Below are 24,021 nucleotides of genomic sequence, written 5' to 3' on the forward strand. Positions count from 1 at the left end.
CTGACCCTTTACCCAGTCCTTTGTTGAAGCACCTTTGGCAGCGATTACAGCCTCGAGTCTTCTTGGGTATGATGGCTATATTTGGGGAGTTTCTCCCAATCTTCTCTGCAGATCCTCTCAAGCTCTGTCAGGTTGGATGGGGAGCATCCCTGCACAGCTATTTTCAGGTCTCTCCAGAGATGTTTGATCGGGTTCAAGTCCAGGCTCTGGCTGGGCCACTCAAGGACATTCAAAAACTTGTCCCGAAGCCACTCCTGCGTTGTCTTGGCTGTGTGCTTAGAGTCGTTGTCCGGTTGAAAGGTGAACTTTCGCCCCAGTCTGAGCTCGCTCTGGAGCAGATTTTCATCAACGATCTCCATTCATCTTTGCCTCGATCCTAACTAGTCTCCCAGTCTCTGCCGCTGAAAAACATCCCCACAGCATGATGCTGCCACCACCATACTTCACCGTAGGAATTGTGCTAGATTTCCTCTAGACGTGACACCTGGCATTCAGGCCAAAGAGGTCAATCTTGGTTTCATCAGACCAGAGAATCTTGTTTCTCAAGGTCTGAGTGACTTTAGGTGCCTTTTGGCAAAATCCAAGCAGGCTGTCATGTGCCTTTTACTGAGGAGTGTCTCCTGTCTGGCCACTCTACCATAAAGGCCTGATTGGTGGAGTGCTGCAGAGATGGTTGTCCTTCTGGAAGATTCTCCCATCTCCACAGATGAACTCTGGAGCTCTGTCAGAGTGACCATCGGGTTCTTGGTCACCTCCCTGACAAACCCCCTTCTCCCCCAACCGCTCAGTTTGGCCGAGGCTGCCAGCTCTAGGAAGAGTCTTGGTGGTTACAAACTTCTTCCATTTAAGAATGATGGAGGCCACTGTGTTCTTGGGGACCTTCAATGATGCAGGCATTTTTTGGTACCCTTCCCCAGATCTGTGCCTTGACACAAACCTGTCTCAGAGCTCTACGGACAATTCCTTCGACCTCATGGCTTGGTTTTTGCTCTGATGTGCACTGTCAACTGTGGGACCTTATATAGACACGTGTGTCTTTCCAAATCATGTCCAATCAGTTGATTTTACCACAGGTGGACTCCAATCAAGTTGTTGAAACATCTCAAGGATGATCAATGGAAACAGGATGTTCCTGAGCTCAATTTCAAAGTCTCATAGCAGAGGGTCTGAATACTTATGTAAATAAGGTATTTCTGTTTTACATTTTTTTATACATTTGCAAACATTTCTAAAAACCTGTTTTCGCTTTGTCATTATGGGGTATTATGTGTAGATTGCTGAGGATGTTTTTTATTTAATCAATTTTAGACTAAGGCTGTAAAGAAACAAAATGTGGAAAAAGTCAAGGTGTCTTATCTTATTGCTTAATTCTACTCTACTCTATTTGAGTTGAATGGGGGCGTTTCATGCAGACAGAGTAAGCGCACTGTCTGTAAGGGCTAAATCCTAACTGGAGATACTATGGCCTTTTCTCAATTGCATAATCCTTGCGTCCTTTCTCCTTGTTGCCTTCTCAAAACTCAATGGATGAAAAAGCCAGAGGTCCCTCCCCTCTGACCGTCTCTTACAATTGGTTTTGAGAAGGAGACGAGGAGCGAGGAAGCAAGGAGTATGCAATTGAGAAAAGGCCACTGTATGCATAACTCAAAATGTAATGTAACTCACGCGTCTTCGATTGATTGAATTTGGGCCTAAATTAATATGGCTGTCACTGTCACAAAGGGGTGGAAACAATGAGAGAGCAGCTCTCAGATTAACAAGGCCCTGCTGAAGGAGCTGGTCAACTGGGGGAGAAAGCCCATGTCCACTGAGTTTCACCAGAGGTACTGTTTCTCTACTAATCAATTGCTGTTAACATATTTTATTCCTTCGTATTCTCTCTTATGTCTTGGCATGCCAACAAACAAACATGAGCTGGCTACATTTTAAGCATGTGCTGATTAAATACTGTATGTACAGACCTGGATTCAAATAGTATTTGTTAAATACTCTGAGTGTTTGTTTGATTGAGCCTGCCTGGGATGGGCAGGGTTTGCACTTTTCGGAGTATTCCCATTGGTTCCATTGCAGCCAGGCAACCTCAATCAAGTGCAGCTAAAGTTCACATAAAAAAGCTAAATAAAACAAATATTACTTGAATCCAGGTCTGATACTGTGAATATATTATACAGAGAAAGGCTCACTCTTTTTCATTGTACACTACAAACAATACTTGTATAGAGTTGAACTGCAGAAGAAGAGGATGTTGGAACAGTATGACTTGGAGCTGGAAGTTGCGTGTGAAACTTTGAGAGCAGGAAGTTATCCCAGCAAAAAAACATGGAGAAATTCAAAGGACAGTTACAGGTAAGAACCACTCTATACAACCTGAATGACATTGTGGTTCTTGATTATGATCATTTAGATGTGAAAGCAGAGAATGTTCATAAGAGTTGGCAAACATTTTATTTGAAGAATGATATATAGTTTACTAATGGTTAACAAACTATTTATGAAAAAAACAGTAAATTAGCAGCCTTACCAACAGTTGCATAATGCATTTTTGTGTTTGCTCCATCAGGAGGCAGAAGAGGTCTTTATAGCTAAACTGTCTGCCTTAGCCCGGATCCCACTATCCTGCAAAGAGCTTGACACTGAAGATGACATCATAGGCAAGGACTTACAGCATGCTATACTACACTACACTGCACTATAAAAGTAGAAGCTACCACACAGTTTTCTTCTTTATTTTATGATACTGTTTGTGAGTACTAATTGCATTATCAATGTCACATTTTTACAGAGGAGGAGAGTCCGACATTGAATCCAACATTCTGGAAGAGGCGGGAGCGTGAAACTCTGCTCACCAATCCAACACTAGACAATTGGAACACAACAATGTTTAATTAATACCTGAAAGTGTAGCTCTGTGATGGGGGGGGGGGGGTTGTACCTTGGCATTTTCGCTGTTTTCACGTGTAATATAACCCTTTTTAAACCTCTTTATGTAAAATCTTTTTTTTAATCATCCCAAATGTAATGCTGTCATTTTCTGGTGCATGTAAATAAAACAGAAAAAAATAACTGTATATTACTTGATCTGTATCACTGCATATACACTGAACACAAATATAAATGTAAAGTGTTGGTCCTGTGTTTCATGAGCTGAAATAAAAGATCCCAGAAATATTTCATATGCACAAAAAAGCTTATTTCTCTCAAATGTGTGCACAAATGTATTTACACTCGTTAGTGAGCATTTTTCCTTTGCAAAGATATTCCATCCGTCTGACAGGTGTGGCATATCAATAAGCTGATTGAACAGCATGATCATTACACAGGTGCACCTTGTGCTGGGGACAATAAAAGGCCACTCTAAAAGGTGCAGTTTTGTCACACAACACAATGCCACAAAAGTTTTGAGGGAGCTTGCAACTGCCAGGCTGACTGCAGAAATGTCCACCAGAGCTGTTGCCAGAGAATTGAATGTTGATTTCTCTAACATAAGCCACCTCCAACTTCGTTTTAGAGAATTTGGCAGTATGTCCACATATAACCACACCAGCCCAGGACCTCCACATCCGGCTTCTTCACCTGTGGGATCAATCTGAGACCAGCCACCCGGACTGGGTTTGCACAAACTGTCAGAAACCATCTCAGGGAAGCTCATCTCCGTGCTCGTCGTCATCACCAGGGTCTTGACCTGACTGCAGTTCGGCATCGTAACCGACTTCAGTGGGCAAATGCTCCCTTTCAATGACCAATGGCATGCTGGAGAATTGTACACTTCAAAGAAGAATCCTGGTTTCAACTGTACCAAGCAGATGGCAGATAGCGTGTATGGCGTCGTGTGAGCGAGCGGTTTGCTGATGTCAACATTGTGAACAGAGTGGCCCATGATGGCGGTAGGGTTATGGTATGGGCATGCATAAACTACGGACAACGAACCCAAGTCCATTTTATTGATGGCAATTTGAATGCACAGAGATACTGTGATGAGATCCTGAGGCACATTGTCGTGCCATTCATCACCTCATGTTTCAGCATGTTATTGCACGGCCCCATGTCGCAAGGATGTGTACATAATTTCTGGAAGCAGAACATTTTCCAGTTTTTCCATGGCCTGCATACTCACCAGACATGTCACCCATTGAGCATGTTTGGGATGCTCTGGATCGACGAGTACGACAGAGTTCTCCAGTTCCCGCCAATGTCCAGCAACTTTGTACAGCCATTGAAGAGGAGTGGAACAACATTTCACAGGACACAATCAACAGCCTGATCTATGCGATGGAGATATGCCATGCTGCATGAGGCAAATGGTGGTCACACCAGATACTGACTGGTTTTCTGATCCTCAGATTTTTTGCATTTGTGCAGATGGTTAGTCTCTTTATTGTGGTCTAGGGGTTAGTAAGACTGAAATATACACTTTTTCATAATCAACCAACCTATTTAATAATCAACCATCAAGTGCTTACTTTGACATAGGTGACCAAAATACAATGAGAGCAGTCAACTGCAATCTAATGTGACTTCACAGTTACTTCACACGAATTGCATGCACTATAGTCACAGCACCACTAAGGGATCCAGAGTGTCAAAGTCACGAGGACAGACGTCTAATAGCAGTATGTCTATGCATTTCACTGGTTACATTTCTTCAGCCCCATCCCAAAACAATCAAATTACAGACTGCCCCTTTAAGTATAGTTCTGTACTATTGAGGGTGTTGTGACATTATTACCCAGTATCTACACTGAAGACAAAATCACTTGAATAAATAGGTCTACAGGAAAACATAATAAAGCATCACGATTGCATGGGGATTGACACTACTATCAGGTTACAAAGCTCAGCAGTAGTGTTGCTTTCAAAAAGCCTGAACCCAGGATAAAGGGACTGAGTGAATGTGGTCTGGACTCTGTGGAGGAGGGTCATTGTGTCAGAGACACTGTAGAAGGACAGAGTACCTGCCTTGTGATCCAGGTACACTCCTACTCTGGAGAACTGAGGGCGTGATACTTTAGTCACAATATTATTGTGTCTGAAACTATAACTACCACTAGAGTAATATAAGGATCCAGGATTTGTCATTGTTTCCGAAATTTACTGTCATCAATTTACTGTCATCACCTGCTATTCCGTGCATCCGGCAAAGGCGGAGGTGTTGCTAACATTTACGATAGCAAATTTCAATTTACAAAAAAAAAAACAATGATGTTTTCGTCTTTTGAGCTTCTAGTCATGAAATCTATGCAGCCTACTCACTCACTTTTTATAGCTACTGTTTACAGGCCTCCTGGGCCATATGCAGTGTTCCTCACTGAGTTCCCTGAATTCCTATCGGATCTTGTAGTCATAGCAGATAATATTCTAATTTTTTGGTGACTTTAACATTCACATGGAAAAGTCCACAGACCCACTCCAAAAGGCTTTCGGAGCCATCATCGACTCAGTGGGTTTTGTCCAACATGTCTCTGGACCTACTCACTGCCACAGTCATACTCTGGACCTAGTTTTGTCCCACGGAATAAATGTTGTGGATCTTAATGTTTTTCCTCATAATCCTGGATTATCGGACCACCATTTTATTGCGTTTGCAATCGCAACAAATAATCTGCTCAGACCCCAACCAAGGAGCATTAAAAGTCGTGCTATAAATTCTCAGACAACCCAAAGATTCCTTGATGCCCTTCCAGACTCCCTCTGCCTACCCAAGGACGTCAGAGGACAAAAATCAGTTAACCACCTAACCGAGGAACTCAATTTAACCTTGCGCAATACCCTAGATGCAGTAGCACCCCTAAAAATTAACAACATCTGTCATAAGAAACTAGCTCCCTGGTATACAGAAAATACACGAGCTCTGAAGCAAGCTTCCAGAAAATTGGAACGGAAGTGGCGCCACACCAAACTGGAAGTCTTCCGACTAGCTTGGAAAGACAGTACCGTGCAGTATCGAAGAGCCCTCAATGCTGCTCGATCATCCTATTTTTCCAACTTAATTGAGGAAAATAAGAACAATCCGAAATTTCTTTTTGATACTGTCGCAAAGCTAACTAAAAAGCAGACTTCGCAAATGGAGGATGGCTTTCACTTCAGCAGTAATAAATTTATGAACTTCTTTGAGGAAAAGATCATGATCATTAGAAAGCAAATTACGGACTCCTCTTTAAATCTGGGTATTCCTCCAAAGCTCCATTGTCCTGAGTCTACACAACTCTGCCAGGACCTAGGATCAAGGGAGATACTAAAGTGTTTTAGTACTATATCTCTTGACACAATGATGAAAATAATCATGGCCTCCAAACCCTCAAGCTGCATACTGGACCCTATTCCAACTAAACTACTGAAAGAGCTGCTTCCTGTGCTTGGCCCTCCTATGTTGAACATAATAAACGGCTCTCTATCCACCGGATGTGTACCAAGCTCATTAAAAGTGGCAGTAATAAAGCCTCTCTTGAAAAAGCCGAATCTTGATCCAGAAATTATAAAAAACTATCGGCCTATATCGAATCTTCCATTCCTCTCAAAAATTTTAGAAAAAGCTGTTGCACAGCAACTCACTGCCTTCCTGAAGACAAACAATGTATACGAAACGCTTCAGTCTGGTTTTAGACCCCATCATAGCACTGAGACTGCACTTGTGAAGGTGGTAAATGACCTTTTAATGACGTCAGACCGAGGCTCTGCATCTGTCCTCGTGCTCCTAGATCTTAGTGCCGCTTTTGATACCATCGATCACCACATTCTTTTGGAGAGATTGGAAACCCAAATTGGTCTACATGGACAAGTTCTGGCCTGGTTTAAGTCTTATCTGTCGGAAAGATATCAGTTTGTCTCTGTGAATGGTTTGTCCTCTGACAAATCAATTGTAAATTTCGGTGTTCCTCAAGGTTCCGTTTTAGGACCACTATTGTTTTCACTATATATTTTACCTCTTGGGGATGTCATTCGAAAACATAATGTTAAATTTCACTGCTATGCGGACGACACACAGCTGTACATTTCAATGAAACATGGTGAAGCCCCAAAATTGCCCTCGCTAGAAGCCTGTGTTTCAGACATAAAGAAGTGGATGGCTGCAAACTTTCTACTTTTAAACTCGGACAAAACAGAGATGCTTGTTCTAGGTCCCAAGAAACAAAGAGATCTTCTGTTGAATCTGACAATTAATCTGGATGGTTGTACAGTCGTCTCAAATAAAACTGTGAAGGACCTCGGCGTTACTCTGGACCCTGATCTCTCTTTTGAAGAACATATCAAGACTGTTTCAAGGACAGCTTTTTTCCATCTACGTAACATTGCAAAAATCAGAAACTTTCTGTCCAACAATGACGCAGAAAAATTAATCCATGCTTTTGTTACTTCTAGGCTGGACTACTGCAATGCTCTACTTTCCGGCTATCCGGATAAAGCACTAAACAAACTTCAGTTAGTGCTAAATACGGCTGCTAGAATCCTGACTAGAACCAAAAAAAATTGATCATATTACTCCAGTGCTAGCCTCCCTACACTGGCTTCCTGTTAAGGCAAGGGCTGATTTCAAGGTTTTACTGCTAACCTACAAAGCATTACATGGGCTTGCTCCTACCTATCTTTCCGATTTGGTCCTGCTGTACATACCTACACGTACGCTACGGTCACAAGACGCAGGCCTCCTAATTGTCCCTAGAATTTCTAAGCAAACGGCTGGAGGTAGGGCTTTCTCCTATAGAGCTCCATTTTTATGGAATGGTCTACCTACCAATCTCAACCTTTAAGTCTTTACTGGAGACTTATCTCTTCAGTAGGTCCTATGATTAAGTATAGTCTGGCCCAGGAGTGTGAAGGTGAATGGAAAGGCTGGAGCAACGAACCACCCTTGCTGTCTCTGCCTTGCCGGTTCCCCTCTTTCCACTGGGATTCTCTGCCTCTAACCCTTTTACAGGGGCTGAGTCACTGGCTTACTGGTGTTCTTCCATGCCGTCCATGGGAGGGGTGCGTCACTTGAGTGGGTTGAGTCACTGACGTGGTCTTCATGTCTGGGTTGGCGCCCCCCCTTGGGTTGTGCCATGGTGGAGATCGTTGTGGGCTATACTCGGCCTTGTCTTAGGACGGTAAGTTGGTGGTTGGAGACATCCCTCTAGTGGTGTAGGGGCTGTGCTTTGGCAAAGTGGGTGGGGTTATATCCTGCCTGTTTGGCCCTGTCCGGGGGTATCATCGGATGGGGCCACAGTGTCTTCTGATCCCTCCTGTCTCAGCCTCCAGTATTTATGCTGCAGTAGTGTATGTGTCGGGGGGCTAGGGTCAGTCTGTTACATCTGGAGTATTTCTCTTGTCTTATCCGGTGTCCTGTGTGAATTTAAATATGCTCTCTCTAATTCTCTCTTTCTCTCTTTCTGTCTTTCTCTCGGAGGACCTGAGCCCTAGGACCATGCCTCAGGACTACCTGGTATGATGACTCCTTGCTGTCCCCAGTCCACCTGGCCGTGCTGCTGCTCCAGTTTCAACTGTTCTGCCTGCGGCTATGGAACCCTGACCTGTTCACCGGACGTGCTTGTTGCACCCTCGACAACTACTATGATTATTATTATTTGACCATGTTGGTCATTTATGAACATTTTAACATCTTGACCATGTTCTGTTATAATATCCACCCTGCACAGCCAGAAGAGGACTGGCCACCCCTCATAGCCTGGTTCCTTTCTAGGTTTCTTCCTAGGTTTTTGGCCTTTCTAGGGAGTTTTTCCTAGGGAGTTTTTCCTAGCCACCGTGCTTCTTTCACATGCATTGCTTGCTGTTTGGGGTTTTAGGCTGGGTTTCTGTACAGCACTTTGAGATATCAGCTGATGTACGAAGGGCTATATAAATAAATTTGATTTGATTTGATATTCTGATGATGTCTTTAGATAAGACGGCTGTATAAATCTGCCCTTCACTCCTCTCCACCTCCCAGTAACACCCTCCAGGCAGACCCTCTCTACACAGAACCTGGAAAAAGCTGGTGAATCTGTCTGCATGGAAAGGATGGAATTGGTTTAATTCTGTATTTGTCAACTTTCTGTTCCCCTCAGACAAAGCGAGGTATGTGTGTGCTGTGTTTGGGTCCAATGTGAGCTGACATGAATCTAGAAAAAGAGCAGAGACCAATGAGAGGAGTTAGAGTATCTGACTTAACTTATTGTTCTATCTACCCTCTTTGATTATAGATCAAATCAGAGCGATACCAAGAGTCAGATACTGTGTCTAACTAGTATTTGGCTATATATTTCTATCTTATGGTTTATGAGGAGTGTCAATAAAAAGAGATTAAGTTACTTCAAGATAAAGACACTCACATTATAAGAACTGTTCTCTGGTCTTTGGCTTTGGAGGCAGTAGAACATCCACTGTATTCACTGCAGACACAAACACATTCACAGAGAGAATGCTATGATCATATTACACATATGTAAAGCAATGGCTATAAGACCTCATTGGTCTAAAGTGTTTCACAATTTGTTTTAGTATTATTTTCAACCCACCTCTATAGGATATATCCTTTAATGAATCCTTGTAGTTTATTTTTCGGCTCAGCAACAGCCTCAGTCACATCTTCAATGTGAAAGAGGATGGATGTAACGGTTGTCTTCATGAATGGACCAAGGCGCAGCAGGTATGTGAATACTCATGGTTATTTTATTACCAAAAAAAGAGTAAAGCATCCACTTGAAAAAACAATGACGGTGACAACAGTAGCAGTTTTACAGGCTATACACGCAGTGTAAAAACAACTACCCACAAACCCAAGTGACAAACATACTCCTACATATATGACTCCCAATCAGGAACAACGATCCCCAGCTGTTCCTGATTAGGAGCCACAAGACCAACACAGAACACAAGACTGCCACGTCCTGACCCCAAAACTACAACAACAGCTCCATCTGCTGGTCAGGACGTGACAATGGACAACGATGCTGGGTAAGTCTGAAGATATACTGGGGCTGGAGAGAGACTGATAACTCTAGAGAGAGAGAGGGAGAGGGAGAAAAAAACTCAATCTGGCAGCTGCTGGTCTCCTGCCATTGTCCTTGAGAGAGTTTCTCACAGAATGGACAGTAAAGTATCTATTCTATTCTTTCCATATCACCTGTATCAAGGCATTCTAGTTACCTGGAGGAAATGGATGTGATCCCCTGTGTTTGAGAGCTGCTCCAGCTCAGCGCTTCTCCACCTCAGCTATCTCCTGCTCCAGTTGCTCCAGGTGTCCCTCAGCACAATTTCTCTTGGACTCTGATCAGATCCTTCACCTCAAAGCGCCTTCTCTCAATGGAGTGGATCAGATCAGTAAATATCCTCTCACTGTCCTCCACTGCTGCCTGTACAGAGCGTTGTTAGGACAGAGAGAGAGAGAGAAGACCCCACTGACCCCTATTGGCCCCACTGTTAACTGGGCGCCAATAGGACCCTGTTCCCCACATTGGGGCTCAACGGGATTGGAGAGTGGCTCTCTCATCGGCTGACTGGAGGAGAGAAGTGGAAATGTCTCCTCTGATCAATAATACTCATCTTGAGAGATTTCACAGCCTGTTGGAGCTCCTTCAGCACATTTACTCTCTCCTGGACTCTCTGCTGGATCTTCTGCTGACTCATGTCCAGGTACCTCAGTGGACAGCAGTCTTCATCGAGATATCACAATATTTGATAAATAGTTCAATAGTATAGTAAAGTGATTTAAGGCCCATAGAGGGTAGGGATTCAAATGTTATGGAAGTTCCTTAAAAAATATATATTATCTCTGTTAATAGTTGAATGATTATTGTTTGTACAGTACATGTATCAGGGAGCTTAGACTGACTTTTGGATAGGATTAGGGTGTCACCTGCTCGTCAAACATCTCATTTTAAAATCATGGGCATTCATATGGTGTTGGTCTCTCCTTTGTTGCTATAACAGCTTCCACTCTTCTGGCAAGGCTTTCCACTAGATGTTGGAACATTGCTGCAGGGACTTGCTTTCATTCAGCCACAAGAGCATTAGTGAGGTCAGGCACTGATGTTGGGTGATTAGGCCTGGCTCGCAGTCTGCGTTCCAATTCATCCCAAAGGTGTTCGATGGGGTTGAGGTCAGAGATCTTTGCAGGCCATTCAAGTTCTTCCACACCGATCTCGACAAACCATTTCTGTATGGACTGCTTTGTGCACGGGAGCATAGTCATGCTGAAACAGGAAAGGGCCTTCCCCAAACTGTTGCCACAAAGTTGGAAGCATAGAATTGTCTAGAATGTCATTTTATGCTGTAGCGTTAAGATATCCATCCACTGGAACTAAGGGGCCTAGCCCGAACCTTGAAAAACAGCTCCAGACCATTATTCCTCCTCCACCAAACTTTATAGTTGTTACTACGGATTAGGGCAGGTAGAGTTCTCCTGGCATCTGTCAAACCCAGATTAGTCTGTTGGACTACCAGAGAACACGTTTCCACTGCTCCAGAGTCCAATGGTGTCGAGCTTTACACCACTCCAGCCAACGCTTGGCATTGCGCATGGTGATCTTAGGCTTGTGTGCAGCTGCTCGGCCATGGAAACCCATTTCATGAAGCTCCCAATGAACAGTTATTGTGCTGACGTTGCTTCCAGAAGCAATTTGGAACTCGGTAGTGAGTGTTGCAACCGAGGACATACAATATTTACACGCTACGCGCTTCAGCACTCAGCGGTCCCGTTCTGTGAGATTGTGTGGCCTACCATTTCGCGGATTGACCATTTGTTGTTGCTCCTAGAAGCTTCCACTTCACAATAACAGCACTTACAGTTTTTTTGCCTTACAGAAATTTGCTATACTGTTTGGTTGGAAAGGTGGCATCCTTTGACGGTGCCACGTTCAAAGTCACCTTACCTGTTTCTCAGTCCTCTCTGCTGCAGCTGACACTGCATCATTATTTATGCTGCAGTAGTTTATGTTTATGTGTCGGGGGGCTAGGGTCAGTCTGTTATATCTGGAGCATTTCTCCAGTGTCCTGTGTGAATTTAAGTATGCTCTCTCTAATTCTTTCTTTCTCTCTCGGGGGACCTGAGCCCTAGGACCATGCCTCAGGACTACCTGGCATGATGACTCCTTGCTGTCCCCAGTCTACCTGGCCGTGCTGCTGCTCCAGTTTCAACTGTTCTGCCTGCGGCTATGGAACCCTGACCTGTTCACCGGACGTGCTACCTGTCCCAGACCTGCTGTTTTCAACTCTCTAGAGACAGCAGGAGCGTTATAGATACTCTCAATGATCGGCTATGAAAAGCCAACTGACATTTACTCCTGTGGTACTGACCTGTTGCACCCTCGACAACTACTGTGATTATTATTATTTGACCATCATTTATGAACATTTGAACATCTTGGCCATGTTCTGTTATAATCTCCACCCGGCACAGCCAGAAGAGGACTGGCCACCCCTCATAGCCTGATTCCTCTCTAGGTTTCTTCCTAGGTTTTGGCCTTTCTAGGGAGTTCTTCCTAGCCACAGTGGTTCTACACCTGCATTGCTTGCTGTTTGGGGTTTTAGGCTGGGTTTCTGTACAGCACTTTGAGATATCAGCTGATGTAAGAAGGGCTATATAAATACATTTGATTTGATTTGATCATGGCCTTTATGTTCATCCATTGTACAAATATAACAAACCCACTGCTGATCGGTACGGCAGTAAATATCCAGCAGTTTGTCATGACGAGAGAAGATCTTCTCCTGTTGATGTGCGGTGGCTTTGACCAGATTGTGTTTCTTTAGTCCAGGAATATCACAGTGAGGCTGGAGGTGAGTCTCACAGTAGTCACCAGACATACCAGACAGGACATGAGGGCTTTCTGCTTTCTGGTCCCAGTGCAGAAATCACATGCCACATCTCAGGTCCAGCATAGTACAGAGCAGGAGAAGCCTGAAGTCCTGTCTTCTTCAGTTTTTCCACCACCTCAGCCAAAATGTTATTTTTCCTCAGAGCAGACCTTGGATTGAAGGTCTGTGTGCAATTGTCATCATCCTGATCTCAGCAGCCTTCAATACAGCTCCTACAGTAACTGTGTCCACAGTGAATTGTAACCAGCTCATTCAATAGATCCAGACAGACAGAACAACAGAACTGGTCCTGGTCCAGCAGAACTCTCTGTTGTGCCATTTGGACTGTTGTTGTTCACTCTCACACAGACAGACAACTCAGCGACTCAGATCAGTTTTATTTTCTCAGAAACTGAAGAAAGTTTGTAGGAGGTACTTCTTGTCTTCTTCTTGTAACTTTCCGATGCATTGCTGCCTTTCACAGGTTGGCGTAGGTATTATACATTTATATATCTCATATTCCAGCCTCACACCACTAAGTGCAGACCAGTGGTACAGAGAAAAGACAAAAGCTGTCAAGCTATTTCGCACTGCCGGTCATAATGAACCCAAGAGAGTTTCTAGTGAAATTGTAGCCAGCTCACAGTACAATTCCCTCCTATTCTCTTTATACCACCTGCATTATAGCAGGACATGCTGTACAGACTCCACCTCCCAACATTTCTCACACTTCCCATCTGGATGTTTCCCTACTAAAGCTAACCCACCTCCCAATCCACAATGACCTAACCTCAGCCTTGTTAACAGGAACCCCATCTCCTTTCACTCCCCAGGTACCCACTGACCTTCCTCACAGAGTTCTGGATAGAGAAAAACAATCCTCCGTTCTCCTTTCTCTCCCACTCACGTTACCACTTCTGAATCATCCCCTTTGCTATGATGCGCTTACATTCCATTCTCCCTAACGGGACCACCACATCTACCTCCTCCCTCTTCAGAGCTGCCTTAGCTTTCTTATCTGCTGCTTCATTTCCCCCTAACCCCTACATGGGCTGGGACTCACAGAAAACATACCTTACTCATCCTTTCTGCCCCACCCCATAAAGTGCCAACAGTAGCTCGATTAACAAATCTTTGGACGTGCCCTAGACTTCCATTCGCTCAGTACAACCAGGAGAGTGGCAGACTCTGAACACAAAATTACCCTGTCAGGCCCCACTTCTTCCACCCACTACAGAGCCCATATTTGTGATAGCATTTAATCAGAAAAGACTGAAAGTCCATCAGACAGCTGCTTACCCTGGTGTATCTGAAACTGGGAAACATGTATCCCAAACCCTGCTCTCTCACTACCTGGGACCCCACGCCCACTGTAAATGAGCCTCAACCACCCCAGAAGAATCTCCAAACTCCTCAGCCTGCATTTCATCCAAAGTTGTCATGTCAACATCCATCATGTCAACATCCCCCTCTTTCAGACCCCCCATTCCTGCATTTGGGTCACACACTAGGGGGACTTCCTGGTTCTGAGAGAGATCGAGATAGAGAGAGATTTTGTGGAGTGGCACATTTTTCTAACTCTAACTCTGTATTGCCCACTATGCACCACCACACCATCCTTGCAAGGAAATCTGGGCAAACTGTAAAGGCTCTTAGCTGATTCTGGTGGATGAATTGTAATGTCGGCTCACAATGTGTAACTCACTAGGACTGACATCTAATAAAGCAGTTGGTGGCTGACTTGACTGGAGTATCTACATGTAAACTTACTAGAAAACTCAATGATAATAGAACTGTAAATTAAAGTCATCCATTACAATACAGTAATTACCTTGTAGCAGTGGTTAGAGATAGTTTATAGTTCTTTACTATTGAGGGTGTTGCAACATTATTTCACAGTATCTATATGTGAAATTACTCAATAACACCATGGTAAGATATCTGTTGGAGAGAGATCTGTTGGACAGAGCTCATTGTGGCCTTGTGTCCCAAAGAGATGAAGAGAGGATTATTAACTATTAAGTTAATTACACAGTATGATGAAGAGAGGATTATTACCTATTAAGTGAATTACACAGTATGATGAAGAGAGGATTATTAAATATTAAGTTAATTACACAGTGTGATGAAAGACGATAATTAACTATTAAGTAAATGACACAGTATGATGAAGAGACGATTATTAACTATTAAGGTAATTACACAGTTTGATGAAGAGATGGTTGTTAACTATTAAGGTAATTACACAGTATATTATAATTTTCTTCAAACATTGTACAAACAATTGCCAGAAATTACCTGCTACTATCATGTTATTTCTAGGCAAAAACATCATAATTTATGTACTGTAGAATAAAATCTTATATAAAAGCGCTTTCCTGTACCATCCACTCATTTTATGGATCGAAAGGGATTCCATCCTCGGTATATAATAGATTTATTCCTATATGGCTGACGGGTGAAACTGACAGAGATGTAGAAGCTGAAAGCTTTCCTCTCCTCTCAGTCTAATGGGGTTTTAAGTATTGGCCTTTATGGATACTAATGTTTGCTAATGATGACAGATCCACGAGGAGAACTGGCTGGTGTGTGTGTCTCTGTGTGTCTCTCTCTGTGTGTGTGTGTGTGTGTGTGTGTGTGTGTGTGTGTGTGTGTGTGTGTGTGTGTGTGTGTGTGTGTGTGTGTGTGTGTGTGTGTGTGTGCGTGCGTGCGTGCGTGCGTGCGTGCGTGCGTGCGTGTGTGTGTCTGTGATCAGGTCGTCCACGCCAAGCTAGATGTTGTTGAGGAGTCTGAATTATGAAATCATACATTTTTAATCTGTTTTCTCCTTTACACACTCAAACACACTTTTGTCATCTGACAGCCTAAAAGAAACACTCCCACACTCCATCACACACAGAGATATATTGTGCCAACCTTTATTTTAGGCTAGTGTATGATTAATATGATTAGCCTACATGTAGCCTCTAGTTTGTGTTGACATTTCAGGTGTCATAAAGCTATTCTATTCGGGGAGATCATACTTAGTTGAATGGTTGCTTTTTTGAGGCTCCTCTGGGGACTTAGGGACTAGTGAGAGGATGACCTGGTTTCTAATTTTCTACTCTCAGCCTGGTCTGTAGATACCCGTTTTAACAGAGCTCATCCAGGCAGATGAGAATTAACTGTGCAGTGCATTGGATCTTTCTTTCCAAAGGAATATTGTCCTTTTATTAATCTGCAGACAATATGCTACCTGAGGTCGTTTTGCGATTCTCAAAGCCAGTGCTGTTATTCTAACGGAGGTGCTGCTGTTGAAATTCAACTATTCTCTGCCCAGAGATAACAGGTAGGCTAGCTAAGTCTCCTACTTTGTGTAACTGTTATTTAAAACCTGACTGTTGATCAAATATTGTTTCTAAATAGGCTAGCCTACTTTAAAGGCTTTTCAACATTTTCAACAAGCACAAGTGAAGATTATTTCATGTTCTCATGGGATGCATTATTAATTGACACAGACTGGATTGACTCCATGACTGTTTTTGATTCTGCTCTCCCAATTGCTAAACTTTTAGTGCTTCTGAGATGACTTAAAAACGACTACATTTTCAAATTAATGTATGTCATATGTGCTATTATATTTGTTTATTAAGATGTCTTTTAAAACTATGCTATTTAAGTTTGGCTTTTCATTTAGCCTACATTTTTTTTCTGGTTCATTTCGAGTTAACTGGTGTACAGTATATTATAGGCTATGCAGCATCTCCTCGTCATATCATCTGGTCAGTTATTTTAAGGCTCAAATTAAGGTCACCTGCTGTAAAGTGTGACTCTCAGTGAGATAGATAATTTTACATCACTGACGTAAAACACCAGGGTCCACATATTTTTGGTTTGAATTAAATAAAATTGCAAGAGGGTGTATGCTTCATTAATTAGCTATAGATTGTGATTTCTTGTTATTTTGATACATGATAAATAATATTCTACTAATAAGTTCTTTAGGCTAGCTGTAACGGCTGTCATATAGAGGGGACCAAGGCGCAGCATGTTGAGTGCTCATAATTACTGTTTATTAAACTCAGAACACTAAAGAAAATAACAAAGAGAAAACGATCAGCCAACAGTTCTGTCAGGTACTGAAGACTACACAGAACACAACTAAACAGAATACAACTGCCCACCAACACAATAGAAAAAAACCCAACTTAAATATGATCTCCAATTAGAGACAACGCGAACCAGCTGCCTCTAATTGGAGATCATCCCAAAAAAACTCCAACATAGAAATAGAAAACTAGAACTAAACATAGAAATAGAAAACATAGAAAACCACCCAAAACACCCCCTGTCACGCCCTGACCTACTCTACTATAGAAAATTACATCTAACTAGGGTCAGGACGTGACACTAGCACACACTTTAAACTCCAGAGGTTTTACTCTGGCTCAGTGGTATTCAAGTGGTAATAAATTAGTGGTAATAAATGAGTGGTATTTATCCTATGAGTTATTTCCAACCACTTTGATTGTTCTCACATCTCCTGTTGATTTTATTGTTGATATGAAGGTGATATTGGCTCATGGCCAGCCTGCAACAGGAGTATCCCCTGGTCCTGCTGGGTATTCTGGAGGAGCTGTCCGCTATGCGCCACTGGCTCTCCTTCCAGGACCTGTGTCGAATGGTCAGCACCCGCTTCGACCTGCAGCACCTCACAGAGCTTAGGAGCCTGCTGTTCTCCGCAGCTTGCCGCGACCCCTGTTTCCCTGCCACCCTCTTCAGAGACAGGGTCACCCCCAAGGGACTGGGGACATCCCCAATAGGCGTGGCAGCTGACATCGTCACTATATTCAACCTCATTCAAATGACGGGTGGGGCTCCCGATGAGGCCCAGGCTGCTCAGCCAATAAAAGCAAAGCCCACCCCTCACATCGACCAATCCCCAGAGCCCTCTTTGCAAAGCTCTTTGCCCATCACTGACGAAGTGAGATTCTCCAGATGTGATAGGGTGCGCACACTTTCAGACTCTCAGACCATCTCAGGCCCCATCGACTCAAGCTTGCTCTGGCCCAAATCAAATTATTCGTTCCGCAAGCGCGCCAGTCTCCCTCCCGATCCCCTCTCTCTTGTCTCCTCATCCCCTCCGAGCCGTGCCAGGGCTGTGTCTTTCGACTGGCGCCACAACACCCCACTGTTCGCTAGCAGCGGCAGCATCCCAGGCATGCAGAGCATCTATCTCCCCCTGGAGACGGACAGCGAGTCCTCCAAGGATTCCCTGAGCGGAGACTCGGCACCCAGAGATCCCGGATCAGAGCCGGGATCAGAGCCGGGATCACAGGCGGGATCACAGCCGGGATCGGAGCGGCATTCCTGCGTGAAGAAGAGAGACATCTTCAAGAAGGACTTCCACAACCAGTCGCAACTTGTTCCCCAGGTGACCATCAGTACTGAGTCTCAGACTCCAAGAGGAGGAGTAGGCCGAAGAGGGAGGCAGGAACTTTTTTCCAACCGCAGCTTTGAACTGCTATCCAACCCGTATCCTTCCCCCACTGTTGGTCGGTCTTCGCCGGAGCGCCGGGCCAAGCATGAAAGCCTGGACGACCTCCAGGACTCCACGTACTTTGGCCCAGGGGATACTATTCAAGAATGGTCCCCCCTCCACCTCCAACCCCCTAGGGCCCAGAGGCCAGGGTGGGCCGACAAGAGCCTGAGTCTGGATGACAGGGTGGTGGGCTTAGCGGGGGTGGGTTTGGATGGCTCCGAGGGCTCTCTTCAGGTGAGACTCACTCCCAGCCCCACCACAAACAACATTGGTGGGGGGTTGTCCCCTCCAAAGGGATGGGAGGGGAACACCATTCCCGCACTTGGAGGAGGGGGGTTGACGGCCTGCAGCAGGGGCACCCAGACCGACACCATGCCGGACCCCCGGCGCCTGCGGAGCCTGGTGCACGCCGACCGGCTGTCCTTCATGACCTCGATGGATGACCCTGACATGATGGGCGAGGATGACATCAGCGCCATCTTCCGCTTCCTGGACGACATGAGCATGTGCGGCTCCACGGGGGTCCTCCACCCCCACGACGTGGGCCCCTCGGCAGCCCAGGACACCCCAGAGGCACGGCGCGGCCGCCTGGGCCAGCTCCAGAAGCTCTTTCACTCCCTGGATGGCAGCGATGATGGTGGCCTCAAGGCCAGCGTATGTAAACTCCTCCTGAGAATGGGTCAGATCGAGCGACGCCTGGAGTCGCTGTCCGAGGTCAAGGCTGAGATCTCCCAAGTTCTCTCCTTCCTCCAGCGACTGGATGAGAAGATACAAGAGCAGGCCATTAGAGGGGGAGGAGGGAGTGGAGGTAGGTGGCTGGGACCGCCCAGCGGTGGTGGGTCTTCCCTGGGTAGCTTGAGCCATTCGCTCACTCCTGGGTCTGGTGGCTCCTCAGAACCCCAGCCCCTGTCTGTGTCTGGGCATTCGTTTGGCAGCCTGGACTGGAACCAGTGGGGCAGCAGCCAAGGGAAGACAGAGACAAACGGAGGTCTGAGCGAGACCGAAGGGGGGAAGAAAGGGGTGCTCTCTCGGCTGGCCTCCTCCAAGCCTGAGGAGAAAAGTGGCGTAGACTCCAAACGTCCGAGCGTCGTCTCCAACTCGTCTGCGCGGGATTGGACGGTGTCGTTCTCTAAAAGTAAAGATGGCAAGGCCCAGCCCGGGAAAAAACGGCAGGTGATGTACGACCTTCGCCAGTGCAACATTGTATGTCAGTGTGTGTTTGTGTGTGTGTTGGTATGCACGCATCAATTTGTTTGGAAATGTTTGGATTCGTTTGGGAGTAACTGAGTATGTGTGTGTTATTGAGTGTGATCATTTTGTTAAGTCGGGAGGTTAACTGTGTTTGCTGTAAAGCAGTCTCAGGGTCCAACCTGTTATCTGCTCTGTATTTTCGTGTGTTGGTGTTTGGGCCTAGCCTGGTAAAGGAGACTGGTTGCTATTTCTCACGTTTCATTTCACATTAAGTTATACAGAATGTGAGCTATTGTAAGATCAGTCAGGTTCAGTTGTGGAAAAAGTACTCAATTGTCATACTTGAGTAAAAGAGTAAAAGTAGAGATCCCTTAATAGAAAATGACTCAAGTAAAAGTGAGTCACCCAGTAAAATACTACTTCAGTAAAAGTCTAAAAGTATATGGTTTTAAATTGACTTAAAAAAGTAAAAAGTTAAAGTAAGTGCTAAAACAAAAATTCTGTATATTAAGCAAACCAGATGGCACAATTCTTGTTTTTTTTATTTACAGACAGCAATGGGCACACTCCAACACTCAGACATAATTTACAAACGCTGTATTACTAAGCCCGCCAGATAAGAGGCAGTAGGGATGACAATACATCATATTTATAGGTGTATCTATTGGACCATATTGTTGTCCTGCTTGAGCATTCGATATGTAACAAGTACTTCTGGGTGTCAGGGAAAATGTATGGAGTAAAAAGTACATATATTCTTTAGGAATGTAGTGGAGTAAAAGTAAAAGTAGCCAAAAATATAAATAGTAAAGTAAAGATACCCCAAAAAAACTACTTAATAGTATTTTATAACACTGGTCGGGTTTCACAAGGCTAGTTTGGACCTGTGTGTGTCAGAATAAGGAAATATAAGCTCTGTGGATTTTGGGGTTTTAGGCAGAGATGGGAAAAGACTAATACTCAAATCTAAAGCAGAACTTGAGTCAGACATGTAATTAGCTGGCCTGTTGGTCAGACTGTGGTTTAGGTGGTCAGTTGAATACATAGTCGATTAGTATAACCCATGGCTCTTTTACTTTCAATGCAGGGATGTCTTTCATCGTACACTCTTCGAAAAAAGGGTTCAGCTGTCCCCATAGGAGAACCCTTTTTGGTTCCAAGTAGAATCCTTTTGAGTTCCATGTAGAATCCTCTGTTCAAAGTGTTCTACATGGAGCCAAAAAGGGTTTTAACTGGAACCAAAAGGGTTCTAGCTGGAATCAATAAGGGTTCTTCAAATGGTTCTCCTATGGCGACAGCTGAACTCTTTTATGTTCTAAATAGCACTTTTTCTAAGACTGTAATCAGTAATTTTCAACTTAGGATAAGAAGGCAAGAGAAGGTCTGCTTGTGTGTATCCAGTTTGATCACGTTTATTCCAATATTACAACTTTTGTTTCTGCCTTTACATTTGCTCTATTGTTCTCTCTTCCTCCTTCTCATCCATTCGCATTCTCTCTTTCACATCTCTGACTCGCCCTCCATGCAGATGGACCAATCAAACAACTCCGCCCAGAGTCATAAGCTCCCCCCTCAGAAACACTCCCACCTGGTGGAGCCAGTGTTCAGTTCCTCTCTCTTGCGTCAGAAGGGTGGCGGGTTGACCAATCCTGGGTTGTCCTCTGGGCTGCCCTGTGACCCCAGATTGGCTGGGGGGAGAGGAGGAGCCCCGATCTGGACCGTGGAGGACAGAGAGGCCAGAATGTCCCCTCTGGAACTGCAGGTACATTAGGACCTTATTGGCCTTTTGGTGACACTTTCCTTTAATTAAACCACAGACCACATTTAAACTGCTTGCCGGCCGTATCTAGCCCATGGGCCCCCAGTTTTATTCAACAGACTGAAAACAGATGTTATTCAGTCAGGGTCATTATGAGATGATGCTTATAACTGCATCATAATGCATTCGGTAAAGTTTCACAGAGCTTTCTCCTAAAATGATATAAACCAGGATTAGTCATTGAATCTTTAGAAAACATATATTCAGAAAATGTATATTCACTGGGATTCAAATGGAACTCCCAGTGAATAAGACTGTTAACGAAGAAACTCGAACAGTTATCTATCTGACTGTCTAACATCTGGCTTGATAGAGTGGTGGCGACCTTATGTTTTGTCTCGTAGGCCCAGGAGTCTCTAAACCCCAATAATCTGGAGTTTTGGATGGAGGACATCTACACGCCAGGTTACGACACACTACTGAGGCGCAAAGAGGCTGACCAGCGCAGAGCCAAAGCCTGCAAGCTGGGGGCGCTCATCTTCACAGCCATTACAATAGTCCTTGTCATCGTCATCCCCATCGCCACAATGAGCTCCTGAGGCTCTGATTGGATATCAGACAGGAAACCACCAAACAAAGACTGACTTGATTGGTTGATTAGTGATGATGAGATGCAGGGATTCTGAAGTCTGAATGCAGTGTTTATCTTATATATATAACAATTTTTTTTTCATATAACGATGTAGGGGACTAGTATGCCCTACATATACCATGCTTTTGCACCACTTCTCTCAGGAGAGAGTAATAACAAAAGACAAAGCTAAACTAATGCAAACTCTTTGTGAATCCCCATGTTATCACAGTCAGTTACGCCCTTGAGTGCTATTTTGGCCTTATCCTTTTGCCCGCAAACCCTACAGGGCTCATTTCTTTCAAGCACAACTGAAAAAATTCTCAATTGTAAAAAGCACAGCATTTGTGTGGGTCTACTGTCTGACTTTGAATGCCTTTGTTTCTCATTAAGCAGTATGGTGCAGTAAGTTATGTTGAATAAAACAACTTTTGTTTTCATAGTGGTTTTTCAAGAGTGTAAAATCTGGGATTTCCGCTATTTTCCGCTGGCTAAGGCAATGTATTTGTTTCATGAGATATGCCACCCCTGTTTGCAGGGCCGGACCTTGCTGTTCTGTGCCCTAGGCAAGACCAAAAAATGCCATCCCCCAAAACTAGAATAGTGCCAGTAAGCAAAATCACATTGAAAAGACATCTAAAATATGTATTTTCCAGACATAGAAGTTAGGTTCAATTTAGGTCTGAAGGAAAGGTGAAGATATGTATTTTCCATACGTTTAAAATACATATTTTCCAGGACGTTGAAAAGGCATATTTTCCGGACGTTGACAAATACATATTTTCCTGATGTTGAAGTAAGGTTTATTTTCGGTTCTACTGAAAGTTGAAAATACTTATTTTCCGGATGTTGAAAATACGTATTTTTAGGATATGTTATTTGTTAACATGACAGTACATTTGTTTTAGGTTATGCTATTTGATCGGAGAAACCTGAATGATGTTAAAAGTGTCTTAGGTTAGGCTATTTGACTGAAGAAACCTGCATGATGTAAAAAGTGTCCTTGTCAATAAATTGTCATATATTTTATCACCAGCCTGTAGGCTACAGAAAAGGCAACGTGCTCTTTCTACCATATCCAATATCTGCTACACAGGGGTGCAACTTTCACTGGGGACGGGGGGGACATGCCTCCCCCACATTCTGAAATTGCATTTTTGTTCCCCACAGTTTTACCATTGGAATGTGATATAAAACTAGGCAACGGTGTGCTTTAGGACCATGCGGATGCCTCCGAGCGGTCGGGTAGGCTGTTTGGAGTGTTTATTCGACTGGATAAAAACAATACAATAATTATAATTTTGGCCCCCCCACTTCTAAAACCAAAGTTGCGCCCCTGCTACTACATGATTTATGTTTTACATTGGTGGAGCACTGCAGCAATGCGTCTCTCCAACAGAACCCCGGAGAGGCATGCTGGGTATGGACAAGCAAAATATTTTGCGCCGCTGCCTTTGACAAAGTGGGCACTGCTTATCACAGAACGGTATCAATGTTCACCTAAAAAGCCCATATGCTACTGGTTGAAAGAAATTGCCATTGTTTTGGGGCCAGATTATGTGAGGCTTTATGTGTTGTTGTTGGAGGTGCATCTTGGTCAGTTAGCTCAGAAAATGCCGCCCTCATCAGTCTGCCGCCATAGGCGGACGTCCAATCCTGCCCAATGAGCGGGCCTGGACGTGCCTGTTTGTTTAGTTGTTGTTGATGTTTTGGTTCTTGGGGATATGGAAAAAGGATTCCTCTGCTGCCAGGAACCACTTTGTGAATAGGGGATTCACTGTGTAATCTAATTTGTGTGATACCACTCTACCATGTTACTGTATGTACACACACACGCACGCACATCACATTAATAAAATCAAGGCCTGTATAATACACACAGCCAAAGTTCCTATGACGTGATTGCCAGGGAACCTCACCCACCCACACACGCAGAATGTTGAGAGCATTGCTTCCTCTTAAGTGGATGTGTGTCGACGAAGTGGTCCCCTCGAGTCTAGTTGCAGATCCATTACCGTTGTTGTGTTGGAGCCACAGGAAAGCTGTTGTGCTCAGCACAACGCTGCCAGTCTGTGGGGATTCAGTAATAGTAATGACCTGAAACTTCTCCACACCCTTGGATCCCAAACGTATCAATGAGACCCATCTAAA

General features: G+C 44.2%; 1 protein-coding gene and 1 pseudogene across 1 annotated transcript; one reads left to right on the forward strand and one right to left on the reverse strand.

Moving 5' to 3' along the window:
• Positions 1 to 4,791: 4,791 nt before the first annotated feature.
• On the reverse strand, positions 4,792 to 10,599 carry LOC123729656 (stonustoxin subunit beta-like; annotated as a pseudogene).
• Positions 10,600 to 17,320: 6,721 nt separating this feature from the next.
• On the forward strand, positions 17,321 to 23,730 carry LOC106583588 (major intrinsically disordered Notch2-binding receptor 1). The gene is made up of 4 exons (XM_082967800.1): positions 17,321 to 19,462; positions 19,785 to 19,793; positions 21,036 to 21,242; positions 21,644 to 23,730. Exons 1-4 carry the CDS (start codon positions 17,330 to 17,332, stop codon positions 21,836 to 21,838), a joined length of 2,544 nt encoding a protein of 847 aa, XP_082823926.1. The 5' UTR covers positions 17,321 to 17,329; the 3' UTR covers positions 21,839 to 23,730.
• Positions 23,731 to 24,021: the final 291 nt, after the last annotated feature.

The sequence above is a fragment of the Salmo salar genome, chromosome 22 (genome assembly GCF_965601325.2).
Source record: "Salmo salar chromosome 22, fSalSal1, whole genome shotgun sequence".
Taxonomy (NCBI): domain Eukaryota; kingdom Metazoa; phylum Chordata; class Actinopteri; order Salmoniformes; family Salmonidae; genus Salmo; species Salmo salar.

Bases quoted from the DNA above. Each gene is read 5' to 3' on its own strand.
- LOC106583588 (XM_082967800.1), top strand. From the start codon at position 17,330: ATGGCCAGCCTGCAACAGGAGTATCCCCTGGTCCTGCTGGGTATTCTG. The intron at 21,243-21,643 runs GTACATTAGGAC...TTTGTCTCGTAG, and splicing joins TGTCCCCTCTGGAACTGCAG to GCCCAGGAGTCTCTAAACCC.